Here is a 16,694-nt window from a genome sequence, read left to right on the forward strand (position 1 = left end):
GTGATCTCTTTCAAAGTTGACTGCATCCCTGCCTTCTAAACACTGCGGCCAGTGGGGAGGATAGGTGAGGGGCCCAGGAGCAGAGTGAGAAGAATGGTCCCATCCACCCAATGAATGCTTGTTCCTTGTCTAGCACAACTTAAGACAGACCTGAGGAAGCTTGACATCACCACTCAACTACTGCAGGCAAGAAGGACACCAATTAAAAGGGCAAATTGGCAGCAATGGTCTTGAAAACCTTCAGCATAGAAAGGGACAGCCACTCCCAGAGGACTACCTGACATGGCATAGAGCCTGGAGAGGGAAATTGGGAGACCTACTTCCCTGGGTGCAAGTGGCAAGGGATACACAAGGTAAAGGATGCCTGCCACCACCCTGCCACCCTCAGATGCTCTAGACCAGAGGCAATGCCACAGTCAGAATGCTGACAAAAGATTGCTGAGGCTCAAGTCCAAGGGTTAACTGTGGACTGTCAGTGGCCCAGAACTCTGAACTTATCCTCTGTCTGACATGAGTCACCCAAAATCGACGTTAGCACCATTCGGGCAGCCCATTATCATTCTGGCCAGTAAGAGTGCTCGGTTCACCAAGCTGACTTCCTGGAACTGGGGCTGACTAGGAATCCTGAAACTACCCATAGGTGTGAATCTTTGACATCTAGTTGACCCACACAAGGGTTAGAAAGGGCTCTGAAGTGGAGAAACAGAAATTGGGGCCCACTGTCAGTCTCGAACAGTCCCAGGCCTTGGATGGTGACTTAAAAAACTGTGAGGTAGGTGCTTCTGGCAACCAGAGACCATACAGGACCAGTTTCAGGTTGGGGTACCCTGCCTAGATAGCACTGCTGACCCCAGTTAGTCCAGGTACCAGGAGATTTAAAAATAAACTTTGAGCAATTCGCTCTAAAGCGGGAGTGGGTGGAGTGTGTGTGTGTGTGTGTGTGTGTGTGTGTGTGTGTGTGTGTGTGTGTGTGTAAAGGGCCAGATAGTAAATATTTTAGGCTTTGCAGGCTATATGGTCTCCTTTACAGTTATTCAATTCTATGTGTTGAGAGAAAGCAGCCACATACCGTATGTAAATGAATGGGCATGGCTTCATTCTAATAAAACTTTACAAAAACAGGCAGTGAACTGAATTTGGCCTGCTGGCTGTAGTTTGCCAAATTCTGCTGAAAATCATGCAGCAGAGGGCCAAGGGCAGGGGCATCACTTGCTTGGTTCTCAAGGTGATAATAGTGAGATTACAGGATCAAATGATAAGTGCATTTATAATTTTGTTATATATATGGCCAGATTCCCCTCTGCAGAGCTTTTGCCACCAGCAATTTTGTCTGTCTCTCTACAGCCTCGCCAAGACGATGTTTTATCCAGTTTTGAATTTCTGCCAATCTGATAGGTGAGAAGTAGTATCTCAGGGGCCGGCCCGGTGGCGCACTGCTACAGTGCGCTGCTTGGGAGTGTGGTGGCGCTCCCGCCGAGGGTTTGGATCCCACATACAGAGCGGCCGCTCACTGGCTGAGCGAGGCACGGGAGCAACACCGAGGGTTGCGATCCCGTAGCCGGTCCCAGTCCGGTGCGGGTGCGACACTGAGGGTTGCAATCCGTTGCCGGTCACGAAAAAAGACAAAAAGGAAAAAAAAAAAAAAAAAAAAAAAGAAGAAGTAGTATCTCAGCGTGATTTTAATTGGCATTTCCTTTAGTTTGAGAGGTATTGAACATCTATTTGGTTGGTTGGTTTGTTCCCTATGAACCATCTCTTCTTCAGCTATTTTATTTTACTATTGGGTTATTGGTCTTTTTCTTCCTGACTTACAGAAGTTCTTTGTACATTATGGAGATTAGCTTCTTCGTACATTATGGAGATTAGCCCTTAATGTGTATTCTGCGGTAGTTAGATATAGTGGTCTATAGATGTCAGTTAGGTCAAGGTGGATGATAATGATGCTCAAATGTTTGAGATACTTAGTGGTCATTCAAATGGAGTTGTCCAGCAGGCATTTGGGAATACAGATATGGAACTCAATTGAGAGGCTGGGACTCAAGAAATAAGTTTGGGAATAATCAGTATAGATGATATTTATAACAATGAGATAAGTAATATGATCTAGAAAAAGTAAGTAGAAAAAAAGAGGTTTTAAAAATGGAGCCTAGAGTCTTCCAACATTTAGAGATAGAAGGAATAACCAGCAAAACACACTAAGAAAGGGTTTCGACAAAGGTAGGGAAAAAGCAAAGGGCTGACTCTTGGAAGCTAAGTAAAGAAAATATTCCAAGGAGAGAGGAGAATCTGTCAAATGCTTTTAGAGACTGAATAAGGTAAGAATTGTTTTTGTGAACTGATCATTGAATTTGGCAACATGGAGACTGCTGGTGACCTTGACAGGTACACTTTCAGTGAAGCAGTGGGGACAAAAGCCTCATCTCCCAAAAAGTGAAGTGATTAGAGAAATATAGTTAGGCTGCTGCTGGACTGTTGAGGGTTAATCTGATGTCTGAGGCTATAAATTTAAAGATTTATCACAGCAGTTATGTGTTTTTCATGAGCCACATTTAGCTGCTCAGGTACAAGCAAAGAACAGACAGAGCTGTATTTAACCAGAACTGGTGTTTTGTCGGGCAAGTATGAATGAGGGAGATGCAGATGCATAGACTGATGGACGGAGGAATCTAAGCTGAATAACGAGGAGTGAGGAAATGAGGAGAATATTTTACAGTCAAAAAATGGTAAAGCAATGGATTGGAGGTCTAGGTATTATTTATTATACTTCATAAATACACCATATATACATAGATCACCCCAGTCTCTTCTGGGAGATTTCTACACAGGTTCAATGTTCTCTAGTTCATCAAGAAGCAAGCACAACAAGGCTGGGTAAATATTTCTTAAATTTTATTCTTATTTTACTTTACAACAATTCAAAGATGGCAGAAGCCCATTACAAATGGGAATACTATATCATAGATGTCAGGCAAGGAAGCCCAATTACTGAAAAGACTTTATAAAATGTACTTCATTTGGCTACATCATTCATAATCTATGGTGTGGAATTTTTTTATGTCTCCCAGAAGATACGTTACCATGAGTTTCCATTTTATCAGATTTCTAAGAAATTTTGCTTTTTGAAAGAAAAAAAAAAATGGTTGGTGGGCAAGAATGAAAAATGTGTTTTTAAAAAGGTTATCTGTGGGGCCGGCCCGGTGGTGCACTGGAGAGTGCGCCGCTTGGGAGTGCAGCGGCGCTCCCACCGAGGGTTCGGATCCCATGTGGAGACCGGTTCCCGCTCACTGGCTGAGCACGGTGCGCGCGCAACACCGAGGGTTGCGATCCCGTTACTGGTCAGTAAAAAAGACAAAAAGGAAAAAAAAAAGGTTATCTGTGTATAAATAGAGTGTCTGATAAATTTGTGAAAGAGAGAAGTTTGGAAAGCAGTAGTTTTTATGTTGTGTAAATACAAATACTATGGGTTTACATTATATAAGACTGATAATAAATGATTTTTGTGGGTAAATAAAATAAGTAATCTTATTGGTTACACACTATGTAAGGCTTTCAAAAGACCAGTAATCATTTTTTAAAAGGAATCTACATATTTTTTATAATTGACTTTTTCCCCTATTACATGCCTTTTAGACATTTTGTTGCTCTAACCAAGGATGAGTAGCAAAAAAGAAAGGAGACAGAACTCAAGTGAGTCATCCTAGTTATTTATTAGCATCTGTTTCAAATGGCTAGATCTAGGAAAAGAGGTGGCAATTAAATGTTTTATGAAATAAGGCATTATTCTTTATTCTAAAGTTTTCATTCATCTGTGTTTCCTTTGGTCTTAGTAACATGAATAATTTAGAGTTGGTCATACTCACTATCAATATATATTAAATGGAGGTTTCTCTGTCTGAAATCTAAAACATGTAGTAATACTCTATGTTACTCTAGAAAATCCTGTTTCTCTAGCTGGCTTCCTCTCAGTTAATTAGTTAGGTACTCTTGGTACATTTGGAGCATCGCAGATAGAGTATCGGCCTAGGAGAATGAAGACCTAAATGTTAGGAACTTCACAACTCGGTAACTTTGCAGTTGTACAACCTTAAAAATGTTAACTTCTTTGAGTTTCAGCTTGCTGTGCTGTAAAATAGAGACAGGAATATCTACCTGACCTATTTTACAGGCATTGTTGTGAGTACTAAATGATATAGTGTATCTGAATGTGCTTTGGAATATGTAATGCACAAGACTAACATTATTGGTTAATGCTTTAAAAATGTGGCTTGCTGTGCATTTTTTTGCATGTGTGTGTTAAAAAAATCAAGATAGAAATCATTGGGAAATATAATGTTTATGAATCATACAGCCCAAGAGTAAATAAGTAACTTATAAATGCTTTATAGTAAAATCAAAGATATTATTCATGAACTTTTTAAAATAAAAAATCTTTGCAGCTGAATATTTATCAACTTAAACTTAATCATTCTTTCTTTTACAAGAATGTTCACTATATGATACTATAACTCTCCAGAGGAGAAATTCTATAATTAGTTCAGTTTTCTGCCTTAGAAACTTCATTATATGGCAGAAGAATGGAATAATTAAACTTTAAAAGTAAGCAAAAATATATAACTCTAAATCACAGCCCCCTTATTTTTAAGAGCTTAATAAGAATACTTCCTCCAATATATTTATAAACAACCTACTGTTTATATAATAACACTCAACTCACAACTTAAACCATAATGGTCAAAGTTAATGTATATTTGTTATTCCCTTATCAGTTTAAATTATTAAATACCTAATGGTCTTAAGAGATGGCACTGCATTTTTTAAATGAACTGTATGTGATACAAAATGCTTACCTACTGAAAAATTAAGGTGTTGGTCAAGTGTTTAGAATATAGGGTAGAGTTTTAGAAAAATATTTAAGAAAGATAGCAGTGTATACGATAGGGTCCCATGTACAAATAAGCCTGTGCAAATAGGTAGGTATAGGCATGAACAATAATTGACATAACCCACCAACTTCTCTTTTAAAAGGGTAAGTAGTAGGCTTCTTTAAAGGAGCAAATGAATCACTTGCTCATGCTAAATCCTTGACCTTAATTATATTAAATGGTACAGCTTTTTTTTTTTTTAATAACCAGTAACTATTAATCATAATATAGGTAACAAGTACTTTTGAATTCTGGTCAGTAGCAAAATTTTTGGACCAAATGATAAAAGCATATCAATAAAATGTGTTTAAGAATAATTATAATGCTGATACTCCAATGGCATATAATCCCTGCTACCAACAATCCAAGTATAGTTCTCCACCAAAAGCTTCTTTCCCTCTTTGTCTCTCTCTCTCTCACACATACACACACACAATTTCCCATACCATCTTGCTTCTACAAATGCAGATTAGGTTATCTTCTATTTTTGACTATTAAGTTTTCTGAAAATGATCAACACTTTTTCAACAAATTAATGGTCAAAAATGACCCACTGCTTTCATTAAGGGTCTCTCAAGATCATTCTATGTTTAAAAGTTAGCCTGCCAAAAACTTGCAGAGCTGGAATTAAATTAGCAGTAGCACAGGATAATTTCAGATGCAGGTAAAAGTCAGTTTATCTTATGCTCAGCAGAACATATTTAGGTCAATTTAGGAACAAGTAATTGGTAAATTTATCCTCAGCTAGCACAGAAGTGGGCACAATTAAAACTATAAAAGTTTGGTTGGGCACCCTTCATTTTATAGTATGCTCTGCAGTACAACACATCTGTGAGAAAAAAAAGGCTAAACTAGAGCTGTTTCCTCTAACCTTGCATTATAAGCCAAACAATAATAAAGCACATTTCGGCTATGTTTGTGGTTTCAAAATTATTTCACATTGTAAACAACCTATATTGTTTCTTATTTAATTAATTTCAGATCTTGAGCTGTATCTATGTCTATGTCAAATTATCGTTTATTCTATGAAAAGCAGAGCAAATACTGTTCATTCTGGTTTCAACACAAATTCCTTAAAAAAATGTTAAGGCCATATAACTGAACCAGGGCCAAGTGAAGATTACCCTGGCAGAAGTCAAACTACTGATTTGAGTTTTGAAAAAGAGCTGTAAGTGGTTGTTTTGTGTTTTCCTCCTTGGTAATTTGAGAGCAGTTTGTAGGATTTGTTAGTCTCCAACATCTCCATCTCGATCTCCAATAAGCCAAAGAAAATGAAAACTTAAGGCTAACAAAGCTGTCCCGAGCAGATCACCCAATGCTGTTAGATAGGGGATGGAGAAACTATCTGGGTCCTTTCCTTTCCTCCAGAAGTGATGGACCATCCAATCAGCAATCCACAGTAGAGTGAATACCTAGAAGAGAACACCAGAGATCACTCCTCTCACCTGGACATTCCTAGCCCATTAAACATGGCCATGAGCCTAAACCACTTATTTCTGGAAAGCACAGCATGTGTCTAAGTCAAGAACCATGCTTGAAAAGAAGAAATATTTAATTAACAAGAATATTTTCTTTTCACAAGAAAAAATAGTATGTATTTGCTGTTCTTAAAATTTTTCTTCAACTTTTCACATATATCTTCTTTTTCATCTAGACTCCCAATAAGCACAATAATCTTTATATTTTTTTTAGCATTGTACCATTACCAAGACACTCTTATGTTCTGGCTTTTAAAAATATAATAAACCTTTTAAAGAAGGAAGAAGATATATGAAGAAGGAAATAAAAATTAAAATAAATTATTTAAGTCTCCTATTGTAGGTATATCAAGTGAAATAAAGATGAAAAACTGGACATTCATTTACCAATTATGAGGCCATTTGTGGCTTGTCAAGGAAAATTTCAGTGCAATTTCAGTAAGGCCAATAATCAGAAGGTAAGTGTGTTGAGTGACTTGTCTGTATAGATAGAGACATACACAAATAGAGGCAAAATATTTTAAAGGGCTATTCAAATACTAAGGTGATATGTGTAAGTATTTTCTAGAATATCAGGAATATAAAGACCTTTGGGATGCTTTCAATTTTGGGGTCAGATAAATTTTTTCTTTGACCCATTTAAAGTAAGAGGATTCTCTAATTTTCAAACTTCTGAAGTAGTTAAAAAAAAAACAAAACCTGGGATTAGAGGGGTTAATGTTCCCTGGTTTTGGACAAGTTGGCAAGTACAGCATGGTGGTTAAGAGCACTTCTCTATCACCTATTCGCTGACTATACGCAAGTTACTTAACCTCTCTGACTCTGTTTCTCCAAGTGAAAACCAGGGATATATTGGTCCCTAACTCATGAGGATGCTGTGAGTATTACATAATAGACTAAATAATTCATTGCCTGGCACAAAGTAAACTTTCAATAAATGTCTGCTATTAGCAGATTTTAACAGTTTCATTATTACTATTTGTGGCCCCTCAGGTGTTGGGAACACTTAGTATGTGCAGGAGGAAGCATACCCTAGGTCCAGAGTCTATGCCAAGAGTCTGCTACATTTTACTATTCTGGCAAGTAAGGCACGGGGGAAGCATCTACCTTGGGTCCCAAACTGCTGTGGGCTGTCGTTTTAGGTCTGACATCTTTTACAGGAAGGTGAGTGGCTTGTCCAAACATAGGGAGAAATGTTCCCATTCCAAAGGAGTGAATTTTAAATGCCTTTGGACATCTGTCAGAGAGAGGTTGTACTTAAAGCCCTATTGTCTTTTGCATGCCACCAATTCTTCCTTCGTGTTTCACTGGCAAAGATTGTTTTAGAATCATATAAAGTTTGATTGGGAGAACTTGTTTTGGGTGTGGAGGAAGCATGGAATATTAGAAAGAATCCTGGGCTTGGAAGTTATAAGACCTGGATTTGATTTTCAGTTATGCCTTGGGCAACTTTCTTACCACTCTGAGTCTAAATTTCCTCATTTGAAGAAAACAAATACAATAGGGCCTAATATCTGCCAAACTTACTTTGAGATAATAAGAGCCTTGGTTTAGGGGGATGAAGGGAAAGGTAAAAAGGCAGCATGATATCAGCTTCAATTACTAAAAGCATAACGTACAGACCAAGAGAGAAAGTCATCCCACTGGACCTGAATGGGTCAGGCCACTTCGGCAGTGTGTTCTGTTTCAGATGCCCTATTTTCAGAAGAACTTGTTTACCTTTGTATCTTCAGTGCCAAGCAAAGTGACTAGCTTAAAAAATAGACATTCAACATCTGATTGAATGAATGAGAATCAGCTGGAGACAATGTCATATAAGAGAATCCTGTAAAACCAAGAACTGTTTTTCCTGAGGAGGGAGGGTGATAGATATAAACTTAAGACAAAGGTTCATGTCAGGAGACACTAAGTTTATAATACATTGCTTCAGAGTGTTAGGCTAAAGAACAAAAGACCAAAAGACAGAACTTTAAAATACTTTAAAACCAAACAATTTAGGCTATCTATAAGTGGAACAAGTTACATAGTAAACTTTATATTACTAGAGTATATGGAGGTTCAATAAAGAAAATTGCTGACTGAATCATTAATGTGTACAGGAGGAAACAATAGTTTTTATTAAAGAGAATGAGAGAAGCTAATGACAGTCTTCACAGAAATAGAAACAGCAATCCTAAAATTCATATGGAACCATAAAAGACCCCAAACAGCCAAAGCAATCCTCAGCAAAAAGAACAAAGCTAGTGGCATCACACTATCTGGCTTCAAAATATACTACAAAGCTGCAGTAACCAAGACAGATGGTACTAGCACAAAAAACAGACATATAGACCAATGGAACAGAATAGAGAACCCAGAAATATATTCACACACCTACAGCCAACAAATTTTCAACAAAGGTGCCAAGAATACACATTAGGGGAAAAAGAGTCTCTTCAATAAATGGTGCTGAGCAAATGAATTATCCACATGCAGAAGAATGAGACTAGACCCCTATCTCTCATCATATACAAAAATCAACTCAAAACGTATTACAGAACTAAATGTAAAATCCAAAACTATGAAACTACTAGAAGAAAACGTAGTGGAAATGTTTCACAACACTGGGCTGGGAAAAGATTTTTTAAATAAGACCTCAAAAGTACAGGCAACAAAAGCAAAAACAGACAAATGGGATTATACCAAACTAAAAAAATTTTGCATAGCAAAGAAAACTATTAACAGAGTGAAGAGACTACCTACAGAATGGGACAAAATATTTGCAAACTATATATCTGACAGGGGGTTAATACCCAGAATGTATAAGGAACTTAACAGTAAAAAAAGAAGAAAAAATCCTGATTAAAAAATGGGCAAAAGACCTTAATAGACATTTCTCAAAAGAAGATATACAAGAGGCCAACAGGTATATGAAAAAACTAATCACTAGTCATCAGGGAACTGCAAATCAATACTCCAATGAGATATCATCTCACTCCAGATAGAACAGCTATTATCAAAAAGACAAAGAAAACAATTATTGGTGGGTATGTGAAGAAAAGAGAACACTTACATACTGTTGGAGCAATTGTAAATTAGTACAGTCATTATAAAAAACAGTATGGAGGTTCCTCAAAAAATTAAGACTAGAACTAACATATGATCTCGCAATCCCATTATGTGGTATCTATCCAAAGGAAATTAAATCAGTATGTCAAAGAGATATCTGCACTCCCATATTTATTGCAACATTATTTATAATAGCCAAGATATGACATCAACCTGAGTGTCCAACAATGGATGAATGGATAAAGAAAAAGTGGTATATATACACAATGGAATACTATTCAGCTATAACAAAGAATGAAATCCTATCATTTGTGACAACATGGATGAATCCACAGGATATCATGTTAAATGAAGTAAGCTAGACACAGAAAGACAAATACCACATGATCTCATTCATTGTGAATCTAAAAAAACAGTTGATATCATAGAAGCAGAGAGTAGACCTGTGGTTACCAGAAACTGGGGAGGGGAGGAGAAGAGGGTGGGAAGAGGTTGGCTAATGGGTATAAAATTACAATTAGATAGGAGGAATAAGCTCCAGTGTTCTATTGCACAGTAGGATGACTACAGTTAACAGTAAAATATTGTATATTACAAAATAGCTAAATGAGAAGCCTTTGAATGTTCTCATCACAAAGAAATGATAAATGCATGAGATAATGAATATACTAACTACCTTAATTGGGTCATTATACAACATATATACGTATCAAAACATCAAATTGTACCCCACAAATATGTTCAATTACAATGTGTCAATTAAATAAATAAATGCCTGGGGTTTTTTTGGGTGGCTGGATGGTTGGGAATCCAAACCCTTGACCTCGGTGTTATACCAACTCAGCTAGCCAGCCGGCCCAATAAATAAATAAGAGAATGAAGGTAGCTAATTTCTCTGGGATTAGCAGAAAATATAAATGAATAAATTTATACTATGTATTTATTATATTACATACTTATATATTAATATATTAAATATACATTTACATAAATTACACAAACACACACACACATGTGTGTATAGATATAATTTACTAATTCCTTGTATATTGCCTGCACTGAATGAGAGATTCGTCTTGAGCAGGGGTTGGCAAACTACAGCCCATGTGCCACATTCAACCTGCCACCTGTTTTTGTAAAAAAAAGTTATATTGGAGCACACCTCTACCCATTTGTTAACTTGCTGCATAATCGATTACTTCATCCTTACAACATTCTTATGAAGTAGGTACTTTTATTATTCCTAATGTTCACTTGGAGAAATTGAATCAGAAAGGTTAAGTAGCTATGTAGTTGTCATATGGTCCACAAAATCTGAGATATTTACTATCTGGCATTTTACAGAAAAGTGTCTGACTCCTACTCAGGAGGCAAATGTTTACTCACATAGAAAAAAAGAAAATAGCATCCTTATCTCACACCCAAAATAAATTCCAGGTAAAGACCCAAGTATAAAAGCAATACTTGAAAACTTTTATAAAAGAAAATACGAGAATGTCTTTATGACCTTGATTTAGGGAATGACTTCATAAAGAAAATGCATAATATATTAAAGGAAGAGTATGATAAGTTAAACTACATTAAAATTGAAGATTTCTGCGGTTCAGAAGATAACATAAATAAAGTTAAAAATCATGCCCAGGCATGCAAAAAAATCTCTGCCTTGCATGCAACTGACAAAGAATTAGTATTCAGAATATTTAGGGAGAATATATAGAACTCCTACAGTTCATAAGAAAAATAATCCAAGAGAGAAAAGGAAACTTAGAAGTACCCATAAACATATGAAACGATGTTTGACTTCACTAGTAATAAGGGAATGCAAATTAAAACCACAATTAAATTCCATCTCATACCCATCCGATGGGCAAAAATCAAATTTTAACAACAGTAGTAACAAACATTATGGATTATGATCCCTCTTTGACATATAAGAAAACTAAGGCATGTATAGAGTGTAAGAAACCTGCCCAAGATCACACAGCTTGTAGGGAGTCAGGCTCAAACTCATATAGTCTAACATTAAAGTCCAAATTTTCAATCATCAGTACATTATTTTGGTAAAAAAGTAACTCTACATTAACTACAGGAGTGTAAACTAGCACAACTAATTAGGAGAGCAATTTGGCAATACCTATTAAATTTGAAGATGCACGTTTCTTTGAGTGATTCCATGTAGAAACGATGATTTTTTTTCCTGCACCACTGAGGTAAAAGGATAAAACTGTTCATGGCTATTTAAATAAAGTTTATAAATATTTAAAACAATACATTATGTTATTGGTAGATATAGTCATCCCTTGGTATATGTGGGGGATTGGTTCCAGGAACTCCCTCAGATACCAAAATCCATGGATGCTCAAGTCCCTGATATAAAATGGTGTAGTATTTGCATCTAAGCAATGCACATGTTCCTGTATACTGTATTTTTTTAATTTTTAAATTTAAAAAAAATTTTATTACTAGCATATTCATTCTTACAAATCATGATATTTCTTTATGCCCTGTGCCCAACCTATCACTTCCCAAAACCCCCTCCCTACCTCCCCTCCATCTCCAGTATCCTTAGGTTTGTTCTCTCCTTCCGAAAGTTCAACATTTTGTTGTGGTCTTTTCTTTCTTTCTTTCCTTCATTCCTTCCTTCTTTCCTCTTTTCCTCCCTCCCTCTCTACCTCCCTTCCTTCGTTCCTGGCAGCCAATTATGAATGAGAACATGTGGTATTTCTATTTCTTTGTCTGGATTATTTCACTTAACATAATTTTCTACAGACTCATCCATGTTTCTGTAAATGGCAGAATTTCATTCTTTTTTATGGCTGAGTAGTATTCCATGATGTATATATACAACATTTTCTTTACCCAATTGTCCATTGATGGACACTTAGGTTGGTTCCATATTTTGGCTATTGTAAATAGAGCTTCAGTGAACATGGGAGTGCAGGTATCCCTTCGACATAATGACTTCCATACCTTTGGATATATACCCAGTAGTGGGACTGCTCGATCATATGGCAGCTCTATCTGTAGTTTTTTGAGAAACCTCCATACTGTTTTCCATAATCACTGTGCTAATATACAGTCCCATTAACAGTGTAGAAGAGTTCCCCTTTCCCCACATCCTCACCAGCATTTGTTATTCTCAGTCTTTTTAATAATGGTCAGTCTAATGGGGTGAGATGATATCTCAATGTGGTTTTGATTTGCATTTCTCTGATGACTAGTGATGCTGAGCATTTTTTCATGTACCTGTTGCCCATTTGTATGTCTACCTTTGAAAAATGTCTATTCATCTCAACCCACAAACTTACAGCCAACTAATCTTTGACAAAGGCAGCAAGAACACATACTGGGGAAAAGACAGCCTCTTCAACAAATACTGCTGGGAAAATTGGACTTCCATAAGTAGAAGAATGAAACTGGACCTGTACCTCTCACTATATACCAAAATCAACTCAAAATGGATTAAAGACTTAAACATAAGACCTGAAACATAAAATTACTAAAGAAAATATAGGGGAAACACTCCAGGTAATAGGACTGGGCAAATACTTTATGAATAAGACCCCAAAAGCACAAGCAACAAGGGAAGAAATAAATAAATGAGATTATATCAAACTAAAAAGCTTCTGCACCGCAAAGGAAACAATCATCAGAATGGAAAGACAACCTACAGAATGGGAGAAAATATTTGCAAACTATACATCCGGCAAGGGATTAATATCCAGAATACACAAAGAACTCAAATGACCATACGATAAAAAACCAAATAATCCAATTAAAAAATGGGCAAAGGAGATAAATAGACATTTTCAAAGGAAGACATACAAATGGCCAACAGGTACCTCCTGTATACTTTAAATCATTTCTAGATTACTTACAATACCTAATACAACGTAAATGATATGTAAATAGTTGTTATACTGTATTGTTTTGTTATTAGTATCATCTTTTATTGTTGTGTTGTTACTTTTATTTATTTTTTCCATATATTTTCTTTCTTTTTTTTTTTTGTCTTTTTTCCGTGTCCGGCAACGGATCGCAACCCTCAGTGTTGCCCCCGCACCGGACCGGGGACCGGCAACGGGATCGCAAGCCTCGGTGCTGCTCCCGCGCCTCGCTCAGCCAGTGAGCGGGAGCCGGTCTGTATGTGGGATCCGAACCCTCGGACGGGAGCGCCGCCGCGCTTCCCAAGAGGCGCACTATCCAGTGCGCCACTGGGCCGGCCCATTTTTCCATATATTTTCAATTTGAGGTTGTTCGAATCCGTAGCTGTATGGAACACACAGATATGGAAGGCTGACTATATATATATTTGTAGCAATAGTATGAAAATATGCACAGCAATCACAGGTGCCAATTTAGAATGCTGATAACCGCTAGTGAGGGAATGAAATGGACCAGGAAGAGATACACAGGAGGCACCAACCATACATATGGCGCATTTTTTTTGGTCTTTTTGTCTTTTTTTGTGACCGGCAACGGGATCGCAACCCTCGGTGTTGCCCCCGCTCCTCACTCAGCCAGTGAGCGGCCGGTCTGTATGTGGGATCCAAACCCTCGGTGGGAGCACCGCCGTGCTTCCCAAGCGGCGCACTGTAGCAGTGCACCACCGGGCCGGCCCATATGGCGCATTTTTATCTATCATTTTGAAATACTTGCTTCAGATAATTTGTTAAGGGTTGATGAAGCTAAGTGATAAATACATGGTTATGTTATTTCCTATTACTTCCTGTATATTTGCATTTCCTAATTTAAAAAATGTAAGCAGCTGGGGCAGTGGTAACTCACTGACCAGGGCTTCATGAGCTATAACTTAGAATATCTACTGAGAGGGATATCTGAGAAAGGAAATTGGTATGCCCTGTAGAACCCATGAAATGTCTGGACTTGGATGTACCCAGTGGTGTTGAGGCTGAAGGTGAGCTAACACCAAAAGATTATTTAAATATCTGTGTGTGGAGTGAACAAATGTCCACATTTTCTCATTTCTGCGACTGTCCTCTCCAGGTAGGGAAACAAACAAATGTTTTCTGGAGAAACTGAATGGAAAGACTTAGGAATCATGAATACCAGGAACTACGAGATATTGGCTGAGAATGAGGATTGACTGCCAGCCTGCACAGTTAACTGTAGGATTCCTTCAGATTCTTATTTTGTTCCAGTGGCAGGCAGGAGTATAAACCCCCAGAGTAGAGATTAGATGCTCACACTGGAGGGCCCTTAGTTAAATGGCCAATCCCCCCATCTTCCAAAAGTAAAGCACCAGTCAACAGCCCACCCCCACTTCCAGGTTACTTAACCTCTCCACACCTTGGTCCCTTCCCTGTTAAAGAGAATATAATCCCTATCTCATAGAGATGGTGATGTGAAGTTAAAAAATGCAGAATGCTTAGAACAAGTGCTTGACACACAGAAAGAAATTAAAGATTAGCTATGATTAAAAAAAATAGGTCATATATGAAGAAATAAGAATCTGACTCTTTCAAACAGCAACACTCGGGAGACAAGGGAGCAATGCCTTCAAAATCCTGACAAACAGGTAATTTCAATCTATAATTCTGTGCCCAGTCAGTTTATTAATCAAGTGTTGAGGGTAAACTAAAGGCATTTAAAGACATACATGTAGTCAGAAAAGATTTCTCCCATGTTCTCTTTCTTTGAAGCTTTCTTGAAAATGTGTTGAAGCAAAATGAGAGAGTAAACCAAGAAAGAAAAAGAAATGGGATCCAGGAAATAGAACACAAGCATAAAAGAGCAGTGAGGGAAAGTTCCAGGACGAGAGCTATGAGGTGGGCTGGGGAGCTGAGAGGAAGATGATGGAGTCCTCTGGAAGTGAGGTCTCCAGGATAAGGGTAAACTGGAAAATTATCAGATATAATATTGCTTTGGGGTCAAAACACTAATTACAGGTGTGTGACAGCTCTGATGGAGCCCTTGGAAAAAGTTAATAGGTATATAGAAAACTATGCAAGTAAAAAAATATGGCAATTATTTCCAGAAAGCAATTAAAAAGAGATAAAAAAAAGAAAGGAATTATAATATACCACTTGGTTCTGTGAAAAATAATATTTTTAAGTCATAGTAATATAAACCATACTCATTTATTAAATAAAAATTGAGCCACATTTATAAGATGGAAGTCGGGGAAATAAGACATGGGTAGAATAGCTAAATCCTTAGCTACACAACTAGAAGTCAACAGAAAATTTCTGAAATTGATAAAGCAAAATTAGCAATCCATAAAAAATGTGGAGATAACAAAAAAAAAGCTAAAGGAGCTCTGGAGGACTATTAGTAGCTGGTATTTTACACATACACATACATACACACATTTCCATGTATATTTATATATACATATGTATACACATAAATATACAACTGGCCTTTAAAGAATGAAATATAATAGAATAGAATGGACTAGAATAGAAAATATCAGCATGTATATCATACAGTAACGGTAATTCATAGAACTTTGTTTTAGCTATAAATTTATACATATTTATAAATGTGTGTATATTTTTCAGTATAAACGTATTTCTTACTGAGTGCTATGTTCAAAAACATGAAAGCTACCTATCTAACATATACATTTTATATATCAGGCTCTAGGGATCTAACACGTAAATCCCTGGAAGGGGAAAAACATGTCTTCTTTCTATTGGATTCCTGGTTTCTAGCAAAATACTTATACATGATAAACCTAAAATCAATGTATGTTGTTGAAGAGGCTTTACCACTGAATAACCACACTACTATCAACAAACGAAAAAAAACCTCTAAGTCTTAGTTTCCTCATCTCTAAAATGAGGTTACTGTTACCTACCTCACAGGCAGGTTGCAGAAATTAAATGAGATAATATAAGTAAAGGGCTAAGCAAATGCGTGGTTTATGGTAAGTACTCAATAAACATTAATGCAATCATCACTGTTACAAGAATTATTTCACTGTCTCAGAATTTATCGCCTTTATTTAAACAGTTATTAAGATAGAAGTGTGAACACTGGTTTCTAACACTAACCAGCTATGTGACTTTTCACCTCTCTGACCCTTAGTTCTTTAAAATGAATGAACATATGACTTTGTGTCTGTTCTATCTCTAAATTAAAGAGGTAAGAAATTTGTTGTAAACTATGCAGTGATTGCTCTACTCACCTTTGTGTCCCCTCTCCCCCACATTCTTTTTTTTTTTTTTTTTTTTTTTTTTTTTTTTTCCTTTTCCGCCAACGGATCCCACTCCCCGGGTTT

At 36.9% G+C, this 16,694-nt stretch overlaps 1 protein-coding gene across 1 annotated transcript in view; it reads right to left on the reverse strand.

Annotated features, from left to right (window-relative positions):
• Positions 1-5,578: 5,578 nt before the first annotated feature.
• Positions 5,579-16,694, reverse strand: part of SLC41A2 (solute carrier family 41 (magnesium transporter), member 2) — a 126,773-nt gene continuing 115,657 nt past the window's right edge. Inside the window, exon 10 of the mRNA XM_008569168.1 lies at positions 5,579-6,334. Within this exon, the coding sequence (XP_008567390.1) occupies positions 6,149-6,334 (186 nt within the window). The 3' untranslated portion in view covers positions 5,579-6,148. The remainder of the gene's footprint in view (positions 6,335-16,694) is intronic.

This window comes from Galeopterus variegatus, unplaced genomic scaffold (genome assembly GCF_000696425.1).
Source record: "Galeopterus variegatus unplaced genomic scaffold, G_variegatus-3.0.2 Scaffold472, whole genome shotgun sequence".
NCBI lineage: Eukaryota > Metazoa > Chordata > Mammalia > Dermoptera > Cynocephalidae > Galeopterus > Galeopterus variegatus.